Raw genomic sequence first — 19,322 nt, forward strand, 5'->3', positions numbered from 1 at the left:
CCCAGTCAAGAGATCAGGGCTAGATCCAACACCGTTTTTTAGCTCACTGCATCATCCCAGTTTCAGAACCTGGCTGTATGCAAATTAGTCTGTTCCTGTCCCAGTGCATGATGGGAACAGGGCAAACCAAACTACAAAGCCAATTCTTACACTGGAAAGGAAACAAGCTACCGGGGACCGGTTTCTGGCATTTCAGCCTCTTCGGCCCGGCTTGCTTGAATCCTGATGGTGCAGTGAGCAAGGGACTCATGTCTGAGCATACCCTTCCACGCTTAGGGTGGACAAAATAATTAACAACAAGGGGTGGTGATGGACAGAGTCTCTGAATTAAGCAGAAAACTCTCACCCAGTCAAGAGATCAGGGCTAGATCCAACACCGTTTTTTAGCTCACTGCATCATCCCAGTTTCAGAACCTGGCTGTATGCAAATTAGTCCTATCAATATAGTAGAGAAGCGCTCTTTTTTACATCTAATGTATGTAGAGCTCTTTCCGCAACTGTTTGCGGTTGGGGAAAAAATACCGGCAACTCAATAGATTGGTTGAGGTGGAATGGTGAAATGACCTTTGGCAGAAACTTTGGATTTGTTTTAAGAACCACTTTATTGTGATGAAGTTGTATGAATGGTTCTTGAATTGTTAATGCCTGGATCTCACTTACTCTTCTAAGTGAGGTAACAGCTACAAAACAGCAACTTTCCATGTAACGAACTGTAATTCACACTTATGTAATGGTTCAAATGGAGGACCCATATGTCTGGTGAGAACAATATTTAAATTCCATACTGGAGAGGGTGGTATTCTGGGAGGAATTATTATTTTGAGTCCTTCCATAAACGCTTTGATAGCAGGTACTCTAAACAATGACAAATGTTGTCTGTTTTGAAGAAATGCTGCTATAGCCGCAAGATGTAATCTGATTGAGGAGTACGCTAAATTAGATCTTTGCAGATGTAACAGGTAGCATATGATGTTTTGTATGGAAACATCTAGGGGGTTGATGTTATTTGTACAATACAAAATAAACTTTTTCCACTTTGCTGCGTAACATGCTCTAGTGGTAGTGCGTCTTGCTTCTTTTATGACATTCATGCAATCAGGCGGTAAATTTAGGTATCCAAATTCTAAGACCTCAGGAGCCAAATCGCTAGATTGAGCTGCATTGGGTCCGGATGCATGATCTCTCCATGGTTCTGTGTCAGTAGATGTGGGGAGAGTTTCAGTTTGTGATGTGGTACTACTGAGAGCTCTAGTAGCGTGGTGTACCACGGTTGTCTTGCCCACGTTGGTGCTATGAGAATCAATGTGAGAGAATGTTGCTGTAGCTTGAGTACCACTAATGAAATCAGTGGGAGAGGTGGAAAAGCCTACGCAAATTTGTTTGACCAGTTCATCCATACCGCATTGCCTTTGGATAATGGGTGTGGGTATCTGGCGGCGAAGCTTGGGCATTTGAAGTTGCGGTGTGTAGCAAACAGATCTATCTTGGGTTGACCCCACTTGTCAAAAAATAGCAGAAGAACTGGATGATGAAGTTCCCATTTGTGTATCTGTTGTCTTTGACGACTTAACACATCTTCAACTTGATTGTGAACTCCTGGTAGATGTTCTGCTAACAGAAAAATGTTCTGAGGAATGGTCAACCTCCATATGCTCTGCGCCACCCGGGAGAGCTGTAGGGAGTGTGTTCCTCCTTGTTTTTGAATGTAGTACATGGCTGTCAAATTGTCCGTACGGACTAGTACAGCTTTGTTTGATACGTAATGTTGAAACGATTTTAGAAGCTAGAAAAATCGCTAATAACTCTAGATGATTTATGTGGAGTAGTTTGTGTTGAAGTGTCCATGTACCCTGTACTGTTTGTCTTTGTAAATGCGCACCCAATCCTGTGAGAGAGGCGTCTGTGGTTAGTATCACTTGTGGAACAGGTTCTATAAACGGCCGGCCCTTGTAAAGGTTTTAGGTGTTCCACCATTACAGAGAGCGATATGTCCGGTCGTGTACCACCACCAGATCTGTTATTTGTTGCTGAGCCTGAATCCACTGACTTGCTAAGCACTCTTGTATGGGGCGCATTTGTAGTCTTGCGTGTGGTACTATAAAAATGCAAGATGCCATCATTCCTATTAATAATTAACAACAAGGGGTGGTGATGGACAGAGTCTCTGAATTAAGCAGAAAACTCTCACCCAGTCAAGAGATCAGGGCTAGATCCAACACCGTTTTTTAGCTCACTGCATCATCCCAGTTTCAGAACCTGGCTGTATGCAAATTAGTCTGTTCCTGTCCCAGTGCATGATGGGAACAGGGCAAACCAAACTACAAAGCCAATTCTTACACTGGAAAGGAAACAAGCTACCGGGGACCGGTTTCTGGCATTTCAGCCTCTTCGGCCCGGCTTGCTTGAATCCTGATGGTGCAGTGAGCAAGGGACTCATGTCTGAGCATACCCTTCCACGCTTAGGGTGGACAAAATAATTAACAACAAGGGGTGGTGATGGACAGAGTCTCTGAATTAAGCAGAAAACTCTCACCCAGTCAAGAGATCAGGGCTAGATCCAACACCGTTTTTTAGCTCACTGCATCATCCCAGTTTCAGAACCTGGCTGTATGCAAATTAGTCTGTTCCTGTCCCAGTGCATGATGGGAACAGGGCAAACCAAACTACAAAGCCAATTCTTACACTGGAAAGGAAACAAGCTACCGGGGACCGGTTTCTGGCATTTCAGCCTCTTCGGCCCGGCTTGCTTGAATCCTGATGGTGCAGTGAGGAAGGGACTCATGTCTGAGCATACCCTTCCACGCTTAGGGTGGACAAAATAATTAACAACAAGGGGTGGTGATGGACAGAGTCTCTGAATTAAGCAGAAAACTCTCACCCAGTCAAGAGATCAGGGCTAGATCCAACACCGTTTTTTAGCTCACTGCATCATCCCAGTTTCAGAACCTGGCTGTATGCAAATTAGTCTGTTCCTGTCCCAGTGCATGATGGGAACAGGGCAAACCAAACTACAAAGCCAATTCTTACACTGGAAAGGAAACAAGCTACCGGGGACCGGTTTCTGGCATTTCAGCCTCTTCGGCCCGGCTTGCTTGAATCCTGATGGTGCAGTGAGCAAGGGACTCATGTCTGAGCATACCCTTCCACGCTTAGGGTGGACAAAATAATCAACAACAAGGGGTGGTGATGGACAGAGTCTCTGAATTAAGCAGAAAACTCTCACCCAGTCAAGAGATCAGGGCTAGATCCAACACCGTTTTTTAGCTCACTGCATCATCCCAGTTTCAGAACCTGGCTGTATGCAAATTAGTCTGTTCCTGTTCCAGTGCATGATGGGAACAGGGCAAACCAAACTACAAAGCCAATTCTTACACTGGAAAGGAAACAAGCTACCGGGGACCGGTTTCTGGCATTTCAGCCTCTTCGGCCCGGCTTGCTTGAATCCTGATGGTGCAGTGAGCAAGGGACTCATGTCTGAGCATACCCTTCCACGCTTAGGGTGGACAAAATAATTAACAACAAGGGGTGGTGATGGACAGAGTCTCTGAATTAAGCAGAAAACTCTCACCCAGTCAAGAGATCAGGGCTAGATCCAACACCGTTTTTTTAGCTCACTGCATCATCCCAGTTTCAGAACCTGGCTGTATGCAAATTAGTCTGTTCCTGTCCCAGTGCATGATGGGAACAGGGCAAACCAAACTACAAAGCCAATTCTTACACTGGAAAGGAAACAAGCTACCGGGGACCGGTTTCTGGCATTTCAGCCTCTTCGGCCCGGCTTGCTTGAATCCTGATGGTGCAGTGAGCAAGGGACTCATGTCTGAGCATACCCTTCCACGCTTAGGGTGGACAAAATAATTAACAACAAGGGGTGGTGATGGACAGAGTCTCTGAATTAAGCAGAAAACTCTCACCCAGTCAAGAGATCAGGGCTAGATCCAACACCGTTTTTTAGCTCACTGCATCATCCCAGTTTCAGAACCTGGCTGTATGCAAATTAGTCTGTTCCTGTCCCAGTGCATGATGGGAACAGGGCAAACCAAACTACAAAGCCAATTCTTACACTGGAAAGGAAACAAGCTACCGGGGACCGGTTTCTGGCATTTCAGCCTCTTCGGCCCGGCTTGCTTGAATCCTGATGGTGCAGTGAGCAAGGGACTCATGTCTGAGCATACCCTTCCACGCTTAGGGTGGACAAAATAATTAACAACAAGGGGTGGTGATGGACAGAGTCTCTGAATTAAGCAGAAAACTCTCACCCAGTCAAGAGATCAGGGCTAGATCCAACACCGTTTTTTAGCTCACTGCATCATCCCAGTTTCAGAACCTGGCTGTATGCAAATTAGTCTGTTCCTGTCCCAGTGCATGATGGGAACAGGGCAAACCAAACTACAAAGCCAATTCTTACACTGGAAAGGAAACAAGCTACCGGGGACCGGTTTCTGGCATTTCAGCCTCTTCGGCCCGGCTTGCTTGAATCCTGATGGTGCAGTGAGCAAGGGACTCATGTCTGAGCATACCCTTCCACGCTTAGGGTGGACAAAATAATCAACAACAAGGGGTGGTGATGGACAGAGTCTCTGAATTAAGCAGAAAACTCTCACCCAGTCAAGAGATCAGGGCTAGATCCAACACCGTTTTTTAGCTCACTGCATCATCCCAGTTTCAGAACCTGGCTGTATGCAAATTAGTCTGTTCCTGTTCCAGTGCATGATGGGAACAGGGCAAACCAAACTACAAAGCCAATTCTTACACTGGAAAGGAAACAAGCTACCGGGGACCGGTTTCTGGCATTTCAGCCTCTTCGGCCCGGCTTGCTTGAATCCTGATGGTGCAGTGAGCAAGGGACTCATGTCTGAGCATACCCTTCCACGCTTAGGGTGGACTTGTTGTAAATAATTTTGTCCACCCTAAGCGTAGAAGGGTATACTCAGATGTGAGTCCCTTGCTGATTGCACCATCAGGATTCAAGCAAGCCGGGCCGAAGACGGCTGAAATGCCAGAAACCGGTCCCCGGAAGCTTGTTTCCTTCCCAGTGTAAGAATTGGCTTTTGTAGTCTGGTCTGCCCTGTTCCCATGATGCACTGGGCCAGGGACAGACTAATTTGCATACAGCCAGGTTCTGAAACTGGGATGGTGCAATGAGCTAAAAAACGGTGTTGGATCTAGCCCTGATCTCTTGACAGGGTGAGAGTACTCTGCTTAATTCAGAGACTCTGTCCATCACCACCCCTTGTTGTAAATAATTTTGTCCACCCTAAGCGTGGAAGGGTATACTCAGATGTGAGTCCCTTGCTCATTGCACCATCAGGATTCAAGCAAGCCGGGCCGAAGACGGCTGAAATGCCAGAAACCGGTCCCCGGAAGCTTGTTTCCTTCCCAGTGTAAGAATTGGCTTTTGTAGTCTGGTCTGCCCTGTTCCCATGATGCACTGGGCCAGGGACAGACTAATTTGCATACAGCCAGGTTCTGAAACTGGGATGGTGCAATGAGCTAAAAAACGGTGTTGGATCTAGCCCTGATCTCTTGACAGGGTGAGAGTACTCTGCTTAATTCAGAGACTCTGTCCATCACCACCCCTTGTTGTAAATAATCATTCCTATTAATTGCATGAACACTCAAGCTGGTTGTGAGTGTTGTGGCTGGAATCTTTTGATGAGATCCTGCATACTTTGTATTCTTGTTGGGTTGGGGTATGCTATTGCCTTGGAGGTATCTATTGTGGCACATGGATACTGCTGAGACAGGGACGGTTGGAGATGTGACTTCTTTTGATTTACTGTGAATCCCAATTTGTGTAACAGGCAGATCGTTTGATGCGTGTGCTGTACACATTGGTTGTATGACTTGGATTTTATTAACCAGTCGTCCAGATATGGGAAGACATGAATGTTGTCTCTTCTTAAGTGTGCTGCTGCTACTGCTAGACACTTTGTGAACACTCGAGGTGCTGTAGTTACTCCGAAAGGGAGTACCTTAAATTGGTAGTGTTGACCTTCTAGTATGAACCATAGGTACTTTCTGTGCGATTGATGTATGGGAATGTGGAAATAGTCGTCCTTGAGATCTAATGTGGCAAGGAAGTCGCCTTGCTTTAGCAACGGTAGAACCTGTTGTAGTGTGACCATATGAAAGTGGTCTGATTGTATGTACAGATTTAGGGGCCTTAGATCTACAATAGGTCTGAGGGACCCATCCTTTTTGGGTATGAGAAAGTATAGAGAATACACTCCTGTGTTTTGATGTTGTTTTGGGACTGGTTCTATTGCATTCTTTTGCAGTAGAGATGCCACCTCTTGTCTTAGTAGTATGAGGTGTTCCTGTGACATGGGACGTTGTCTAGTGGTATTGTTGGTTGGAGGAGTGGAACTGAGCTCCAGGCAATAACCTGGTTGAATTATTTGTCTTACCCACCTGTCTGTGGTGATGGAGTTCCAGACAGGTATGAACTGTTGTAACCTCCCCCCGACAGGAGTGGAATGGTCTGGGAGAATAGAAGGGAAGTCACTGTTCGGGAGTAGAGGCGTGGCGATTGTTGTTGCCTCTACCCCTGCCCTTATTGTTGTTTTCTCTATATCTTCCTCTGTAATATCCTTTACTGGGTGAGGTTTGGTTGGGCGCTTTGTAAAAAGAGGAGGTATTGTCAGTTTGGAAACCCCTAGAGGCACCCCTATATGAGGAGCGACGAAAGGAAGGTCTATGGGCTTGCGTATGTCTATGGGCTTGCGTTTGTAAAGCTCCCATGGATTTTACCGTATCTATCTTTTTTCATCTTCTCTAGTGCACTATCGACTATTGGACCGAAAAGGTGTTGCTGGTCAAATGGTTGGTTTAAGATACAGGCTTGTACTTCTGGTTCGAACCCAGAGATGCGTAGCCATGCATGTCTACACAACAGCACCCCTGTATTTTTTTGCTCTAGAGGCTGTGTCTGCAGTGTCTAGTGCACATCGTATGGAGGTATTTGTAATGACCTTGCCTTCCTGTATTAGGTCAGAAGCCCTGGTCTTATATTTCTCTGGCAAGTGTTGCATAAGTGATTCTAATTCATCATAATGAGCTCTATCATATCTTGCTAACAAAGCCTGAGTGTTAGCAATCCTCCAGACATTGGCTGCTTGTGAGATGGTGCATTTCCCTGAAGCATCTAAAAGCTTGGATTCTTTGTCAGGGGGTGGAGCATCCCCTGTTGTCTGCGAGTTAGCTCTTTTTCTCGCATTTGACACTACTAATGAGTCCAATGGCAATTGTCCTTTAATATATGCTGGATCAGTTGAAGCCGCTTTATACTTTTTTTCCAGTCTGGGGTTAATTACCCTGGCTCTGTCGGGGTCTTTAAATATTCCGGGTGCATGTCTTACCACTCCACTAAGTATTGGTAGTGTGGTTGTGGTCTTATGTGACAACAGTAGTGTGTCCATGAGGAAGTCCTCTTCCATTGGATCTGTGTGCAAGCCTACTCCATGGAAAGTGGCTGCTCTATGAATGAGCTGAGTAAACCTAATAGTGTCATCTGGGGGAGATGGTCTAGAACGGTATGCGTCATCTTGTGGCAGATCTGACGCATTATAATCATCCCATGGGTCACCTGATGGCCCAGGAATATCATCTGGGTTATTAATGTCGTCTATGTGATGTTCACTTTCTACCTCCTGTGAGTAACTGTCCTCATCACCATCATCTTGTGGTAAAAGACTATGTGTACTAGATGGTGAATGTACAGGTGAAATATCTATTGGTATTTCTACTTCTGGTGAAGGAATCCTTATGGGGGAAGTTTGAGCATGCTTTTTTAGAGGAACTGAAGGTGGTTTAGGATAGTCCATCTTGAACTTTTCAGGCACTGCAGTGACACTGTCCAGTCTTTGGATTAATATGAAGAGTATTTTGCTTTGGGTCAGGTTGGAAAAGCTCTTCTGCTGGAAAATCTTTTTTCGGCGCCGATTTATCTTGTTTGGGGCCGAAATGCTTAGGTTTTACAGTATCTATTGTCTTTGGAGCAGATTTTGGCTTCGGTTCCGAAGACTTGTTATCTTGTTTTTTTGTTCCCGTAGTACGTCTGGACTCATCGCCCCCCGGAGCCGAAGTATGTTTCAGTACCGGAGCAGGCTTCGGGTCCACTTTTTTAGGAACCAGGGTGGTCTTCGGTTCGGTAGCCTTGGGAACCTCTTTCAGTACTGAGCTTGCTTTCGGCTTGACCGCTTTTGGCACCGATGGATGCTTCGGTGCCGGCGTTATTTTTGGCTTAAAGACCTTCTGCTTTTCGGGACGACAGACTGACTCGAGCCCGAGTCGACTGGAGGCTTTTTTATATTCTTTGCTGCCGAGCCAGAAGGCGGGGCGTTGGAAGGTTTTGGTCGGTGTGCACCTGCCCCCGAAGGTGGAACCGAAGCCTGTCCCGGTATGGTGGGGTGAACAGGGTCGACGCCTGTACTCACGACCTGTTGACCAGCTGGAAGATCGTCATCTTCGGATTGATCCTCGGTTCCAGAAGCTGAATGCTCTGCTTCGGAAGCGATGTCTTCCTGCTGCTGTTCTTCGGCGTCTACCTCGATCGGAGCCTCGTCTATGATGAGGTCTGGTGTTGATGAAGATGACTGCGCCATTACTCTTCGAGCTAGACGGTCCCTGATGGCTTTCTTGGACCGGAACGAAGCGCAGGCCTTACAGTCTCGACTCTCGTGCTCTGGAGATAAGCACAGATTTCAAACCTCATGAAGATCGGTGTGAGGGAATTTGTGTCCTCACCGAGGGCACTTCTTGAAGGGTGTTCTTTCCATGAGCCAAAGGCCCAATGGCGCAGTTGGGCCCGACGGCCCCGACGAACGCTGGAACCGAGAAGTGAAGCCTTTCTTCGACGCAGGTAACCGCAATCACTGTTGAAGACGATGCCGATGGTATTATGATTGACTATTAATTTGAAAAGAGATCCGTAACGGGACCGAACGATAAACACATCCGAGCAAGATGGCAGAAAAAAACAATCTGAAGATGGAGTCCATGCCCATGCACACTAAGATCTAAGGGAGGAGTCATGCAACAGACAAAGACTCTTCCAAGACAACAACAAAGTGTAATCACCCGGGCCCACCACCAGATGGTGATCTAATGCAATAGTGTGCGGTCTGCAGCCCATATGGCTAGAAAAAAAGGTTTCAAACTAGAGCACGGGAAAAATTCTGACTGTAAGTAAACAACGAGACCCATATACAGCATTAGGGGACTGAATAAAACGAACAGGAAGGTTAAAAAGTGTTTAAAATAGTTATACAGCAGCGCATCAGAACAACCTTCAGCACATCAGAAATTGGTGCCCAGCATCGATAGCTGTCTTGGGTCACTGAGTTACAAGTAAAACCAAAAGACATCAATATGGAAAAATGTCCACGTTTACAGTATTGGTCATGCTTGAGCATCACCCTCAGATAGCCAAGGACATGTGAAGAATTATGGACATGCTAGTGATGTGAACAGAATTACCTGTTAAAGAAAACATGGTAATAATTGTCCAGAGATTAACATCAGTATTAGTAATATACCAATAAGCTTGAGAATATAGAAGTAATGGAAATCTTATAAATAATTTGTCAAATAGAACCGGTTTTCACAAATTGGCACTTATCAGTTGAGCCTACAAAAATCAGAAAGAAAAAACACATAGTTCTTGTCCATATACAGTTCCTAGAAGTACAGTTTTGTGTCATCTACCATTTGTCTGCACCAGCACTGATGCGAAAGAACAGATATAAGCGCTTCTATAGAATAAATCTACTTTCTTAGTGTTCCAGAGGCAAAGACTTCTGAAGTCCGTAATCAGAATCCTCCAAATTGCTTCGCTATTTCCTCAGCGTTAGGCTTAATTATCGCCCTCCACACGGTTTCTTTGTTTTATTTCGACTTCTGATTTTTTGCGTTCTCTTGCCTGCTTAGAGTGGAGCGATTGTGCCGAAGAAAAATGTACATCTTAACGACGCGACAATCGATAGAGTGATTGACACAAAGCCTGCAAATTGGCGAACTTAGTGCACCAGAAAAACTACAACACATTTGTGAAACGAATAACAAACAGTATTCACACCTTCACAAGACCCAAGAAACAAAATGTTTCTGGAGGCGGTCACAAGTGTATAGTAAAGATATGAATCAATAATCAACACAAAAAACCTTTCTTCAGACCGCATGAGATTATTTAAGATCATTTTGCTTCTTTGCTTACTAATACTGCTGTTTTATCTAGCAGGGAACGCTTTTGAATTTGACAACTGCACTATGCACAATGAGTGGCAATCAGAAGTCTGTTCCCAAATTTTCAAAATGTTGGCATTCCTGGTCCAATGGAACTCATCAAAACAAATGTAGCAGGCTCGAAGCAAAAGTGTATGTCCACTTACTCAGCACTTTCATGTCACTCAGGAGCAGAACAGAATTTCCGAGTGGTAACCATACATTTTGCATAGCTGTGTTTGCTTCTTGATTTTACTAAATGGGACCCTACCTCACATATAATTGAACCCAGCGGTTCCTACACATTCTTTTCTAGGTATAGCATGACCACCATGGCAAGGTTAACGCCAAAAGTTGAAACAACAGTTTACTCCAAGCATCATTAAATAGTAAACATTTATTGTACATAACACTCCACTGTCTCACCCAATATTTTCATGGTATTGCTGCTCGGGAAGATGTCACCACTAAAAAGTGCTACTGACATGCTAACTCATCCGGCCAACTGCAATAAAGGTGCATGGTCCCACATTTTGTTTGTACTATCCTGTATTTCAAGGACTGAGCAACAGGACTACAGAATCCATCCAACTGTGTCATCAGACCAATAACATGGAGTGAGCTTTGTGTGAAATGATCACAGAGGAAGAGATGGAAGTGAAAGCCACAAGATGCAGCTACAAATTCTGAGGTAGATACAATTAATATCCAGGTTTCATTGAAGCAGATATTTGGGTGGGAACAATCCAGATGCTTTGTAGAACATTATGTAAGGAGCCATACTTCACCGAAATGAAGGTTTCAGTTTCCAGATACCCCGGCCACCAGGGCCCCGGGTGAACGTACATAGATTCCTGAGAAGTTCTCGGAAGACACAAGCTTGGGCCGGGGACAGCTTAGGCTCAAACTCGTGCAGGAGTTCTTGAGTGCTAGCCTGTCCATCCACCTGTGCTTGGAAGGCAATGTAGTTGCGCATGTCTGCCAGGAGTTCATCGTGCTCTGTGGCAATTGGCTGTTCTGTGGAGGGTTGCGGAAGTGCCCCTCCTTCACCATCACTCTCTGTTCTGTGCTGCACAAGGTTGTTTCGGGCCTTAATTCTTGCTAGCAACGAAGAAGAGGAGAGGGCAGCAGGGGATGGGTCGCTCTCTTCTACGTTTCCACTAAAATGAACTGTGGAAATGTTTTTCTTTCCCTCTTCCTTCTTTATCACACCAGCATCCTGCAACAGAAGAGAATAAATTCGTCAGGAAAGTGTAAAGCAAATATGTGCTCAAAGCCCAACTCCCCAAACCAGAGCCCCCAAAGCTCACTCATGTAACCTTGAAGTGTCAATTGTAGAGTGCTACTGAGTGCTTTGTTCCAGCCAAAATAATTACAAAAAGGGGGTGGTGATGGACAGAGTATCTGAGTTAATCAGAACACTCCTACCCAGTCAACAGATCAGGGCTTGATCGATCACCGTTTTTTTAGCTCACTGCACCATCCCAGTTCAGAACCTGGCTATATGCAAATTAGTCAGTCCCTGTTCCAGCCAAAAGCACATGAATCCCCACCCCAGAACAACCTTACACCTATTCAAACAATTCCTCCCACCCAACAATGAAGCAATCTCCCAAAGACAGCACAATATTTCCAGACCACAACATTCTCAGACCCACAGGTCCAGGCATACAGTGTTCCCCAGTGCTTGTTAGTCCATTGGCTAGATTCCCGTTACCAACAAGCATAAACAATCTCTTACAGATTCCTCAAAATGTACAGATATTAACTCGCTGTAGGTCTTTATAGAGAACTAAAACATAGCCAACTCCATTTTGAGATGAAAAAAACAAACGGCGTATAGGTACAATTCTCCGAGCTACAGTGCACTGTTGTCTATAGGAATATTCAGGAATCGGTAGAGGCAAGATGGCTGCCGTGAGGAAGGCTGTGTGAGCAGCTAGCTCCCTGGTTCCAGGCGTCCGGGAGAGAGGGAGAGAGGAAAACCCCGCTTTTCCTCATGGAAAATTGCTACGATAGTTTTGCTGTGATAGTGGGTGTGTAACCCATGCTGCATGGGCATACTCTTGCACTTTATTCTGGTTGAATAACCCCGTACGGTCGCCCATGGTCGCTTTCCTGTCTGTGCCTGCGCCTACCCCGCTGTTGGACGGAGCCGTTTGAGGCGTTGACCGTTTCCGGGCTGGACACCAGTGTGTGCGCTGCACAAACCAAGCACCTTCAGCGTGGAGCAGTACTAACGAGACGACATCTCACCGTGGTGAATACTGACACAAACTATCCCCCTGACGGAGTTCACGAATGTTGCTGAACTTCCTCGAGTTCAGTCGGCGGTCCCCGCTGTGGCGCGCTACACTCTGTCTGTTTTGGACGCAGAGCAGCGTTTTTCCCGGTAGAGGTGGAGGCGGAGGCGGCTCACGGAAGGGAAAAAAGAAGATACCGCTACCGTCATCTGTTAGCACCCGCAGCAATCGGAGAGACGGCGCAGGTCGAGACCAGAGAAGAGAGGAACTGGGCAGCGAGGAGCCTGTGATGGCAGAGGCTGCACCCCCAACCCCTGCTAAAACCGCTACAAAACAGGGTAAGAACATTAATAAGCCTGTTATGAAATCTAACGAAGCCTCGTGCGCCAAGAATATTGTATCACAAACATTGCCCGACCTTTTTGGGAAACAACATGCTAAAAAAAAAATAATTGATGGTAATATACAAAGCGCAGATGTGACTGTATTACAACCGCCTAAACAATGTTCTATCACAGTTGAAACCCACAATAATCCTTTAAATTCCTTGCTGACTAATCCTTCGAAGAAGGGTATTATGGGAGATGTAGTCTCTGGCGGAGTCGTTATTAGTCGAGCTTGTTCTCTTCCCACGTTATCAGTATCGTCTGAAACTGACCAACAGAATGAAAAAGAAACTCCTACACAGCAAACCAATCTGGAGGCTTCTGAAAAATTCTTTTCTCTGTCTGAACTTCCATCGGATGAAGCAACTGGTTTAAACAAAGATTGGGCAGAGTTTAGTTGTGAGAGTCTATCTTCAGATGGTGAAGTTAGTATGAGTCCTGACAATACTAACGCGGCTACTATCATTAAAAAAAAGCTCTGGAAAAAGAGGTCACTACGCGTGGCGAGTAAAGAAGATGCTCCTAATTCACTTAGAGGGGAAAACATTCTATCTCCTAATTTAGTATCTGTTACCACCACTGATACCACTGACACCGTGGGATCCAATCGCAAATCCATCTCAGATCCGGCCTTACTACAGGAAAATAATGAAAGCAGTGAAGAGATCACTCTGAAAATGATCTTTGATACTATGATGAGCCACAGGGCTGAAAGCAAAGCCGAAAATCAACGCACACAGATGACCTGCGCTAAGGTTAAAAATGCAGTTCGCCGTGCAATTAAGATGTGCTCTGAGACTACCGACAGAGTTGTTGAAGCGGAGGCCAGAATCTCTGTTCTGGAAGAAGAAAGTATGACACAGAGACAGGAAGCTGGTGACTTTAAAGCCCTGAAAGAGGATCTGTCTGACAAGATAGCTAATTTGGAGAATCAGGCCCGTAGAAGTAATTTACGTTTTTTGGGAATTCCCGAAAATAAAGAAGGGTCTGATCCACGGAGGTTTATTATTAATTTACTAAAGGATGCCTTTCCTGAGATGACTGACTGGGATTGGGCACGAGAAATACAGCGTGCTCATAGGTTTCCCTTCACTGTGAGGAATCCACGACAAGGCCAAGGAAACTATCCTAGGGCTATTCTGGTCTCATTTAATAACTTTCTTGCCCGTGAAGCTATTTATGTAACCGCGAGACCAGATAAGAAAGCGGATGGACTGGGCTGTCAGTTTTTTGTACGACCGGACTACTGTCAAGCCACTGTGGCCCAACGGTGGCGATTGAGACAACTGATTCCTGATTTTCAAAAGAAAGAGGTTGCAGTCTTTCTCCAAGGCCCAGCAAAGCTAAAGACTGTATTCAAGGGCGCAGTAAAATACTTTATTTCCGAAACTAAAGCCAAAGAATATCTGGATTCTATTTGAAAAACAATAAGGAGTTAAGACTGTAAGAATATAAGACTATTAGATTGTAGGATAATAAGGGCTATTAGCTTAGTAATTTTTGTTGAAGCTCCAATTTATCTTTCTTTTTTTGTAAGCAGGATTGCTAAGCTTTCTTCTTCTATTCTATTCCTTCTCCTTCTTCTTTCTTTTCATTTTTTCTCTCTTCTCCTTTTCTTTGCCAGGACGCTATGGGCCAGGGACGCGGCACCCATACGTTTTAGGAACTGGTAGTTCCTATGCCTCCTATAATGGGGAGGGTGGGGGGAGGGGTTCTGGGGCAATGGGTGGGGGTGGGAAGGGGCAAGGGTTGGTGGTGGGGGTGTAAGGCAGAGGTATTCATTGCAAGGATGTTTTTTAGGCACTTAAGTTGTAGTAGCGAAGAGTATATATTGTTGATGCTTGCTAACATTTTTTTCTCAATTATTATTTCAATATGGATAAAAAGGTGAAAATATGCACAATCAACATCAATGGTCTTAATGATTTCAAAAAGATTGGGATGTTTCGTTCAATGCTCCAGACTCTATCCATTGATTTATTATGTATCCAGGAAACTCATATTGCATGGGATAAGCGCTCTCTTTTGGACAAGCTGGGATTGGATGTTTTGCTTACATCTAAGCAAATGGGTATAAAAAGAGGCATTGCAATTTGTATGCGAAAGGGAGTTGGGAAGTGTTTGAAAACCCTAGCCGACAAATGGGGTAGATGGGGGCTTGCTGAATTAATAATTGGGGGTTGTAAATTTACTATATGCTGTATGTATGGTCCAAATCTAGATGGCGCTGAAGTTTTTAATACTATAAATACAGAATTAGCTACTTGGACACAACCAATCATATTTGTGGATTGCCGAAGCACTCACATATGAGTAATCAATGTCCAGTTACAATTTTAACAAATTTACAAACACCAAGTATGACAGAAGTGACAAGATGTCCAAAAGATGAGTGAATCTTGGAGTCTTTAATGAAGATTACAGCCAGCCGACACGTGTTTCATCGCCTTCGCGATTCATCACCGATATACTTGTTCTGAGCGCGAAGGAGGTGAACCCGCCACACTCGCAGAGGACGCCGAACACGGCACGAAACCCACCACAATCTTGGAACCGCAACAGGTATCCGTGAAATAAAAAGGAAATAGTAATATCTTTTTGATATCGACAATCCTCTAACCGGAACAAGTATATCGGGTCACCTCCGAACACAGTAGTGTGTATATAAATATACAGAAGTATTGATCACTGCTGGATGAATCACCGCCAGTAGCATTAGTCACGGGCCCAGCTGGGTCGGAATTATCACCAGCTGAGCGACCTTCTGACATCGATACGGCCTTCTAGCCCTGATGAATCGCGAAGGCGATGAAACACGTGTCGGCTGGCTGTAATCTTCATTAAAGACTCCAAGATTCACTCATCTTTTGGACATCTTGTCACTTCTGTCATACTTGGTGTTTGTAAATTTGTTAAAATTGTAACTGGACATTGATTACTCATATGTGAGTGCTTCGGCAATCCACAAATCAATTAGCAGTAGTTTGCTCTACTCCAGAGAGTGGTTTAGGTTTGTCCACTCGCCGTGAAGCACCATAGACCTTTAAGGAGCAGAAATAAATGCGTATAAACTGGCAGTGCACCCAACTTCAACTGTTTAAAAACCTTCCTGTTGTTCCACAACCAATCATAGTATGTGGGGACCTAAATATTCACTTGCCGGCTGACTGGAATATTAAATCAGGAAGGAGATACATGGGTCGTAAATCCAGAACTTATAGTGCCCTCAGAGACTTGGTCTCGAATAATGGGCTAACGGATGTCTGGCACAAATTGTATCATAAAGATCCTGGATATACCTTCTATTCCATTCCCCATCGGAAATTTGCCCGATTAGATTATTTTTTTGTATCTTCTCTGTTCTTGGAGACAATCAGTATCGAAATTCTACCTCAAGTCATATCAGACCACAGTCCCATAATTGCTGAGATCCAGGTTCCCACAGAACGCCAAAACTCAATTAGATCCTGGTCATTCCAGAGAAATCTGTTATTAGATGAAGACTATCTTCAATTTATGGCGACTATCATTAATGACTATTTTCTAACAAATAACGACACGGCCTCCCCACAAGTGGTGTGGGATGCTTTTAAATCAATCGTACGTGGAGAGACAATTAGTTTTGCAAACTATAAGAGGAAAAAAATCCAAACAGACTTTAAGGAGAGGTTAAATAAGATCAGGCTAATTGAGATGGATCTATCAACCGCATGTAAAAATAACACAGGTATAGAAGATGCTCAACTACGTCTAGTAATTGAACGTTCTGGCCTACGGACTCATATTGCCGACGAAGTAGCATCAAAATTTAAGTTATATAAAACTGAACGTTATAAGTATAGTGAGCGTACCGGTAAAATTCTAGCACAACGCCTCCGTCAAAAATCTTCTATAAATGAAATTCAAGGTGTCAACGATATGAATGGTGTTTATCATGAACGTAGGGAAGGAATTTTAGAATCATTCTATGATTTTTATAAAACACTGTATAATGACTTTAGCAATGAAGTTGATAAGACTCTCAATCCTGTAAATTATCTACACAGTACTAATCAATCATTATTGTGTTCTGAAGAGACTGATTTATTTATACGCTCAATAAGCTGGGATGAGATCGAAAATGCCATTTTGAGTCTTGCGGCAGGTAAAGCCATGGGATCTGACCAGATACCCCTTGAATTCTATCGGACATTTAGACATATGTTGAAACCAGAATTGTTAAAGATCTTTAATTCAGCACTTCAAGGGAAACCACCTGATTCCTGGTCTACCGCTATTATAGTTGTTTTTTTAAAGAAGAACAAGGACTCAAAAGAATTAGGTTCATATCGACCCATTTCTCTTATCACCGCTGACAGTAAGATTTATTCTAAAATTCTTGCAAATAGACTAAACCATGTAATGTCTAGCTTAGTCTCTCACATTCAACATGGTTTTATTAGACATAGAGATACCACCGATCATGTTAAACGCGTTATTACACTATTAGACTGGGCCCAAGCAAAGGAATCCCCAGTCGGGGTGATCTTACTCGACGCGGAAAAAGCGTTTGACAGAGTAGACTGGGGATTCCTTTGGACAGTGCTAGAATGGAAAGGGTTTCCATTACAATTCATTCAAGCGGTACGATCACTCTATTCTAATCCTAAAGGTGTAATAAGATTAGGTACTGACAACTCGAGACCTTTTTCAATTACTAGGGGGACTAGACAAGGCTGCCCCTGTTCCCCGCTTTTATTTGCTCTATATTTAGAACCTTACCTGAACAGACTTATTTTGGAACCTAATATCCCATCAGTCCGACTTTTTGAAGTTGACCACAAAGTCTTAGCGTACGCAGACGACGTGGCTATCGTAACCTCTGATGTCTCTTCTGCGCTACCTATAATTATCGATGTGGCTAGAGAGTTTGGGAAAGTTTCCGGTTATAAGCTCAATATCACAAAAACTCAGATCATACATTCTGAAACGGGTAAACCCACTGACATCCCACTAAATACTACTGGTACATATCTTGGTGTAACTTTATCTCCCAAGGTCGATGATATTGTCGCATTAAATATAGACCCTTTACTTATATCCACTAATAGAACGTTAGAAAGATTTAATAATTTACACTTGTCTTTATACGGACGAACTAATGTCATTAAGATGATGATTTTTCCAAAATTTTTGTATTTTTTTCGCACTATTCCTTTATTTTTTTCAATGTCCCTTTTCAATAGAATAGACAGGATGTTGTCCAGGTTTTTGTGGGGGTACCGTCGTTCTAGAAGATCTCTAAAATGGTGTACTCTTCCGTCAGATTGTGCTGGGCTGGGGTTCCCGAATTTCAGAATGTATTATTGGGCTATTACTCTGAAAACAATTCGGGTTCTACTTTTTCATGATTATGTAACAGAACCGGCCATGGCACCTTCCATCTTTGAAATGCTTTTAGGCGCTCATGCTCGGCAGTGCTTATTGAAAGTCATTGAACCCAGCTACTATAAAAAAACAAAATTCAAGGTGGTCCTCGCTGCTTTTTTAGTTTGGAGGCAAATGAATAAAACTTTACGTATAATGTCAAAACTGAACTTTTATACACCTTTGTCTGATAATAAGTCACTATCTGAAATTTTCCAAGATATCGCAATTCACCGATGGCATATGAGACAGATTCATTTACTGGGGCAATTGTATCAAAGCGGGATTTTCATGTCCTTTTCTGAACTTCAAAAGACATTTGGTCTATCTAGGAACGAATTTTTTAAATATCTACAGATTCGTAGTTTTCTAGAAAAAAAAAATCTATTATTTACTGATACTATGGAGACTATTGACATCTTAGAGAGCTGCAGGAAGAATAATTGTATCGGTACAATCTATCAGTTAATGAGTAATAGGCTGCAGAACGACCTCGATCATCAAACCCTGAAATGGCAGAGAAAGCTTTGTATTGAAGGGATAGACTTGGTAAAAGCTTTTGAGATGAGTAATAAGACACTAATTAACAGTTCTCTTAAAAGTCAACATTACATGTCCACTTTAGATCTTTACTATACACCTGCCAAGCTGGCAAAATGGAAAGCTTTAAGAGGTATTAACTGTAGCCGCTGTGGAACCTTAGCAGCTGATTCAATTCATATGTTTTATAGCTGTTCTAAATTGGTCGTATACATAGATAAGATCGAAAAGTTTCTGACTAATTTGTTGCATGCTCAGATTACGCTCCATCCCGCTGTTATTATTTTTGGTGTCTATTTTCCCTCTCGGAATTTATCTATAGATCAAGAACACTTTATGTTTATTGGAATGTCTATTTACCGATCTTGTATCACTTCCAGATGGTTGGATATAGACCCACCAACTTTTGAGCTATGGTTGGGAAAGCTGTTAAATGTTTATAGAATGGATAAAGCAGTCTACAAACTGAAGGGATTTAAAAAGAAGACTTTTGGCCGGAAGCTATGGTCCCCTATTGACAACT

The 19,322-nt window shown here is 43.7% G+C and overlaps 2 protein-coding genes across 9 annotated transcripts in view; both read right to left on the reverse strand.

The window, feature by feature from the left end:
- Nucleotides 1–8,606, reverse strand: part of LOC144752493 (uncharacterized) — a 100,961-nt gene extending 92,355 nt beyond the window's left edge. Inside the window, exon 1 of the mRNA XM_078640405.1 lies at nt 8,439–8,606. Coding sequence (XP_078496531.1) covers nt 8,439–8,606 — 168 coding nt within the window. The remainder of the gene's footprint in view (nt 1–8,438) is intronic.
- A 2,000-nt stretch (nt 8,607–10,606) lies between these two features.
- Nucleotides 10,607–19,322, reverse strand: part of ERCC6 (ERCC excision repair 6, chromatin remodeling factor) — a 251,290-nt gene continuing 242,574 nt past the window's right edge. For all 8 annotated transcript variants that reach the window (XM_078642710.1, XM_078642717.1, XM_078642713.1 and 5 more), the window contains one exon: nt 10,607–11,443. In XM_078642710.1, coding sequence (XP_078498836.1) covers nt 11,009–11,443 — 435 coding nt within the window. In that variant the 3' untranslated portion in view covers nt 10,607–11,008. The remainder of the gene's footprint in view (nt 11,444–19,322) is intronic.

Source organism: Lissotriton helveticus, chromosome 5_1 (assembly GCF_964261635.1).
Source record: "Lissotriton helveticus chromosome 5_1, aLisHel1.1, whole genome shotgun sequence".
NCBI lineage: Eukaryota > Metazoa > Chordata > Amphibia > Caudata > Salamandridae > Lissotriton > Lissotriton helveticus.